We start from the raw sequence: 6,417 nt of genomic DNA, 5'->3' as shown, positions 1-6,417 counted from the left end.
GTAATCTCATCCCAGACTGCTAAGAGATCACTCAGAACTGTGAGGACATGCTTCTGTGTGTCAGTTCAAACGGTGAAGGAAACAAATACAATATTCTGACGGTATTAAAAGGATCAAATGGCGCCTGTAGATGTTTGCTCAGTGCGTGTGTGAGTGTGTGTTTGCCCTGTGTGTGTACAGTTGTGGCACTGGCCTACACCCGTCCACCTGGCAGGTGAGCCTAGAGGTCAGGGGTCAGCTCTCTCCCCCAGGACGAACACTCAGACCAGGGGGTAAAGGTCAGACAGACAGGCAGGTTAAATAGAAACCTAACACTACATCAAGAGGTTGCACATTACTACTCCTTCCACCCCTTTCATACATGGTACACACACATCCTACTCTAGTCACAACACAGAACTATAATATGAGACCACCCCCACACGCTTGCTGGGCAAAAACAGTGGAGCAACGATTAGTGTTCAGATCGGAGGCTGCTTCCTGATTGTCCAGGCTGCTCAGGCAGAGCTAGCCGAGCCCAGATGGTCACAGCTCCAGATCCTCCTGGTGTGTCTGTGTTCTCAGCAGATGATTGCTGTGTGTGGGAGGTGTGTGTGTGGTATGTGTGTTAGGTGTGTGTGTGTGGTGTGTGTGTCTGTGTGTGTGATAGGATGTGTCTGTGTGTGTCAGGTGTGTGTGTGTTAGGTGTGTCTGAGTGCGTGTTAGGTGTGTGTGTGTTAGGACACAGAGGATATGGCGTTGTGAGGAGAGCCCATCTGAGTGAGCACCTTGTCCAGCCACTGCAGGGGCCCGTGCAGGTGCACCTCTATCCAGCAGGGGGTGCTGGTCACATCCTGCCGGTGGTACTCTGCTCCCCAGCCCTGCACACACACACACACACACACACACACACACACACACACACACACACACACACACACACACACACAGTCAATGAGAGGGTAGGACCAACAACATCTCTCACTCCTGAGATCTGTATACCTGTATACCTCTCCCTCCTCTCAAACCTCCATCCCTTCCTCTCCCTCTCTCCACCTACTCTTCCCCCCTCCCCCTCTCCACCTCCTCCTCCCCCCTCCCTCTCTCCACCTCCTCCTCCCCCCTCCCTCTCTCCATCTCCTCCCCTCAGACCTCCACCCCCCCCCTCCCTCTCTCCACCTCTTCCTCCCCCCTCCCTCTCTCCACCTCCTCCTCCCCCCTCCCTCTCTCCACCTCCTCCTCCCCCCTCCCTCTCTCCACCTCCTCCTCCCTCCCTCTCTCCACCTCCTCCCTCCCTCCCTCTCTCCACCTCCTCCTCCTCCCCCCTCCCTCTCTCCACCTCCTCCTCCCCCCTCCCTCTCTCCATCTCCTCCCCTCAGACCTCCACCCCCCCCCTCCCTCTCTCCACCTCTTCCTCCCCCCTCCCTCTCTCCACCTCCTCCTCCCCCTCCCTCTCTCCACCTCCTCCTCCCCCCTCCCTCTCTCCACCTCCTCCTCCCTCCCTCTCTCCACCTCCTCCCTCCCTCCCTCTCTCCACCTCCTCCTCCTCCCCCCTCCCTCTCTCCACCTCCTCCTCCCCCCTCCCTCTCTCCATCTCCTCCCCTCAGACCTCCATCCCTCCCCCTCCCTCTCTCCACCTCCTCCCCTCAGACCTCCATCCCTCCCCCTCCCTCTCTCCACCTCCTCCTCCCCCCTACCTCTCTCCATCTCCTCCCTTCAGACCTCCATTCCCTGACCCCCAGGGTTACCTTGACGAAGCTCAGGCGCACGGTGCACATCTTGGTGAGCTCGTACACGGCCTCGAAGCCGTGGTTGACGGACTGGGCCAGCAGGCGGGCGAACTCCTGGTTGTTGAAGATCTTGAGGCTGCAGCCGCTGGGGATCTTGCACACCGTGGTGGGATGGAAGCCGTGCTGCTGGTTACAGTTCCTGCTCTGCACGAAGATACTGCTGACAGACAGGCACTCCGCATACACCTCCCCACCCACGTAGTACAGGTGCACTCCTGGAGGGGGGGCATCAGGACGTCAGCTAACTGTAGTGTGTGTGAGACTGTGTGTGTGTGAGACTGTGTGTGACTGTGTGTGTGTGTGTGTGAGACTGTGTGTGTGTGTGAGAGAGAGACTGTGTGTGTGTGTGACTGTGTGTGTGTGAGAGAGACTGGGTGTGTGTGTGTGACTGTGTGTGTGTGAGAGAGACTGGGTGTGTGTGTGTGTGAGACTGTGTGTGTGAGACTGTGTGTGTGTGTGTGAGAGAGACTGTGTGTGTGTGTGACTGTGTGTGTGTGTGTGTGAGACTGTGTGTGTGTGTGTGTGTGAGAGAGAGACTGTGTGTGTGTGTGTGTGTGTGAGAGACTGTGTGTGTGTGTGAGAGACTGTGTGTGTGTGTGAGAGACTGTGTGTGTGAGACTGTGTGTGTGTGTGTGTGTGAGAGAGACGGTGTGTGTGTGAGAGACTGTGTGTGTGTGTGTGTGTGTGTGAGACTGTGTGTGTGTGTGTGAGAGACTCTGTGTGTGTGTGAGAGACTGTGTGTGTGTGAGAGACTGTGTGTGTGTGTGAGACTGTGTGTGTGTGTGTGTGTGTGTGAGAGACTGTGTGTGTGTGTGTGAGACTGTGTGTGTGTGTGTGTGAGAGAGACTCTGTGTGTGTGTGAGAGACTGGGTGTGTGTGTGAGAGACTGGGTGTGTGTGAGAGACTGGGTGTGTGTGAGAGACTGGGTGTGTGTGTGTGTGTGTGAGAGACTGTGTGTGTGTGTGTGAGACTGGGTGTGTGTGTGAGAGACTGTGTGTGTGTGTGAGAGACTGGGTGTGTGTGTGAGAGACTGGGTGTGTGTGTGAGAGACTGTGTGTGTGAGAGACTGGGTGTGTGTGTGTGAGAGAGACTGCGTTTGTGTGTGAGAGACTGCGTGTGTGTATCCGTGTGTGTGTGTCCGTGCCTCACCCTTGCCGATGTGCCTGCGTGTGTTCTCGATGGTGGAGTTGCGGTTGACGTTGGAGAGCAGGCCCAGACAGAAGCGGCTCTGGCTGCTGCTGGGGTCGGTGAAGCCGTCCACCAGCACGCTGGAGTCACACGCCAGGTAGGCCTCGCCCACTCGGCTGTTCAGCTCATAGTACACCACAGAACACCAGTGTTTAGGTTCCTCATAGGGCACTGCCTGGAGGTCTGGGGGAGGGGAGGAGAGGAGGAGGAGAGAGGAGGAGAGAGGAAGAGAGGAGAGGAGGGGAGGAGAGAGGAGAGAGGAGGAGAGGAGGAGAGAGGAAGGGAGGAGGAGGGAGGGGAGGAGTGAGGAGATGAGAGGAGAAGAGGAGGAGAGAGGAGAACAGGAGAGGAGAGGATGAACAGAAGGTCATTTCACAAATAGACTCTCTCTCACACTCCTCGGGTCTTGCGTGGGGCGTTGCTGTGGTTACCTGGCCTGCTACTGTTGTCGGGGCCAGTCGTCATGGCGAGGAGGTTGGTATCCATGGGCTGGGAGCAGTCCTGACTCACACACTCATCTGGAGGCATGTAGGCTGGAGGAGGGGTGTCTGCTACACACACACACACACAGGTTTAGAGAGTGTGAGTAGGCTGGGGGGGGAGCGGGAGGGCGAGGGAGAGGAGGTCTTACCTGGTACATGGAAGGGGCTGTCTGCGTCAGAGCTGAGGGGGGAGGGGGGGAGATGGGGGGAGGGGGGGAAGGCGGAGGTGCTACTGGAGCCAGTTCCTGGGGAGCTGGGGTAACTGTTGCCGGGGGAACAGGGGAAGGCCATGCCATTCCCGGGGCCCCGAGCAGCAAAGGATTCTGGGTAGGTGGCATTGTGGGGCATGAGCGGCTCGTTGTGGTCGATGGCGCCCTGGTAACGGGCCTGCATGGGTAGCCGGGCGGTCAGCTCGTTGTTCCTGGGGACCAACACTGGGGGCAGCACTGAGGAGCAGGACCAGACAGGGTCAGAAGAGGGAGGGTGCACTACAGGGTAGTATGGAAGTATATAGGCTACTACAGGTTAGTATGGAAGTATATAGGCTACTACAGGTTAATATGGAAGTATATAGGCTACTACAGGTTAATATGGAAGTATATAGGCTACTACAGGTTAGTATGGAAGTATATAGGCTACTACAGGTTAATATGGAAGTATATAGGCTACTACAGGTTAATATGGAAGTATATAGTCTACTACAGGTTAATATGGACACTTTTTTGAGTGGGAAAACATTGTTTATTGCACACTTAAAGCACATCTTGATTGTTTCATTTCAAATCCATTGTGGTGGTATACAGAGCCAAAATGATGAAAATTGTGTCAATGTCCAAATATTTATGGACCTAACTATATATACAAAAATTGGCATCTTTGATGAGTACTTGATGAGGACTCTACTCTGCTTTAATCTACTCTAATCTCTATTTAATCTACTACTACTGTTTTAGGCTTCCCTTTTCTCCTCTACTTTCACTGTGTGGAAAAAAACTGTTGAAAGGTAAAAAAAACACAAAAAAACATTGCACCATATCCTAGTGTCTAGAGTGGGTCCTACTCACTGGGGCTGTCCACGCGGCGGTAGTGGTAGGGGTTGATGCAGACGTCCTTCTGCTTGGAGCCGAAGGGGAACACGCAGCAGTCCAGGGCCCGCAGCTCGTGGTGGGACTGCAGGTCAGGCCAGCGCCACACCCGGCAGTAGATCACATGGGGGAGGCCCTTCCTGTGGGACACCTGCAGGCGCCCGTCCAGGGAGCGGGGGATGGTCACACACTGGCCTGGACACACACACACACACAGAGATACACAAACACACAGGTACACACATACAGAGACAAGTACACTGTTATATTGCGTCTAAGGCTGGGCAGTCTATAGGGTCTAGAGCTGTCTATAGTGTGTAGAGCTGTCTATATAGGGTGTAGAGCTGTCTATAGGGTCTAGAGCTGTCTATAGGGTCTAGAGCTGTCTATAGGGTCTAGAGCTGTCTATAGGGTCTAGAGCTGTCTATAGGGTCTAGAGCTGTCTATAGGGTGTAGAGCTGTCTATATAGGGTGTAGAGCTGTCTATAGGGTCTAGAGCTGTCTATAGGGTGTAGAGCTGTCTATATAGGGTGTAGAGCTGTCTATAGGGTCTAGAGCTGTCTATAGGGTGTAGAGCTGTCTATATAGGGTGTAGAGCTGTCTATAGGGTCTAGAGCTGTCTATAGGGTGTAGAGCTGTCTATATAGGGTGTAGAGCTGTCTATAGGGTCTAGAGCTGTCTATAGGGTGTAGAGCTGTCTATAGGGTGTAGAGCTGTCTATAGGGTCTAGAGCTGTCTATAGGGTCTAGAGCTGTCTATAGGGTCTAGAGCTGTCTATAGGGTCTAGAGCTGTCTATAGGGTGTAGAGCTGTCTACAGGGTCTAGAGCTGTCTATATGGTCTAGAGCTGTCTATAGGGTGTAGAGCTGTCTATGGGGTCTAGAGCTGTCTATAGGGTGTAGAGCTGTCTATAGGGTCTAGAGCTGTCTATATGGTCTAGAGCTGTCTATAGGGTGTAGAGGTTGGTTTGGAACGGGTCCACTCACTGGGCTGTCCGGGGCAGCTCAGGGCCTTCTCCAGTTCCTCCATCGCTCCTTTCTTCTTCTTCAGTTTCTTCACCAGCGCGTCCACGGCCTTCTCCGCCCACTTCTCCTCCTCGTCCCCCTGCTTCCAGCCCAGCAGCCTCTTCACGGCCGGGCTGGTGAAGGAGAACAGCGACGTCACGTTCATCCTCGGGGGGGGGGAGGGGCCTCTCACACACTGGGGGGAGGGGCCTCTCACACACTCGGGGGAGGGGCCTCTCACACACTGGGGGGGAGGGGCCTCTCACACACTGGGGGGAGGGGCCTCTCACACACTGGGGGGAGGGGCCTCTCACACACTGGGGGGGAGGGGCCTCTCACACACTGAGGGGGAGGGGCCTCTCACACACTGGGGGGGAGGGGCCTCTCACACACTGGGGGGGAGGGGCCTCTCACACACTGAGGGGGAGGGGCCTCTCACACACTGGGGGGGAGGGGCCTCTCACACACTGAGGGGGAGGGGCCTCTCACACACTGAGAGGGTGTGCCTGCTTGTTGCTAGGCTGTGTTAGTCCATGGGGCTGTTTTTGTAGTCCACAGTCTCCAGGTACGCTAGCAGGCACAGAGGGGTCATGTAGGGGTCACCGGTCTGGAAAACACCTGGAGGAGTCACGTGCAAAAGTCTGCATGTGGGACACACACACATACCAGTCAGTCAAAACAACTCTTACACACACACACACACCGGAGGTAACAAGATAATGCTCCCCCATCACCCCCGGTGTGTGATCCAAACCCGTATCCAGTGCCTCTCTGCAGAACCGAAAATCAATTCTCTCCGTCCGGGGGGGAGGCAGGGTTGGGTATCTGACGGAGAGGGGAGCAAAAGCGGCCGGGAGAACCGTTGCAGCCAAGCGCTCCGCTCCAGTGTG

General features: G+C 55.4%; 1 protein-coding gene across 2 annotated transcripts; it reads right to left on the bottom strand.

Moving 5' to 3' along the window:
- Nucleotides 1-620: 620 nt before the first annotated feature.
- LOC134016279 (mothers against decapentaplegic homolog 1-like) lies at nt 621-5,819 on the bottom strand. 2 transcript variants are annotated; one of them, XM_062455665.1, is made up of 7 exons: nt 5,510-5,819; nt 4,504-4,719; nt 3,589-3,885; nt 3,389-3,505; nt 2,919-3,140; nt 1,728-1,984; nt 621-860 (listed from the first exon to the last, which is right to left on the bottom strand). In XM_062455665.1, exons 1-7 carry the CDS (start codon nt 5,691-5,693, stop codon nt 717-719), a joined length of 1,437 nt encoding a protein of 478 aa, XP_062311649.1. In that variant the 5' UTR covers nt 5,694-5,819; the 3' UTR covers nt 621-716. The 2 variants fall into 2 exon arrangements, with proteins under 2 accessions (XP_062311649.1, XP_062311648.1); XM_062455664.1 differs by having other exon boundaries at nt 3,389-3,508; nt 5,510-5,818.
- Nucleotides 5,820-6,417: the final 598 nt, after the last annotated feature.

This window comes from Osmerus eperlanus, unplaced genomic scaffold (genome assembly GCF_963692335.1).
Source record: "Osmerus eperlanus unplaced genomic scaffold, fOsmEpe2.1 SCAFFOLD_227, whole genome shotgun sequence".
Classification (NCBI taxonomy): domain Eukaryota; kingdom Metazoa; phylum Chordata; class Actinopteri; order Osmeriformes; family Osmeridae; genus Osmerus; species Osmerus eperlanus.
This window is presented reverse-complemented; position numbering and strand designations above follow the sequence as displayed.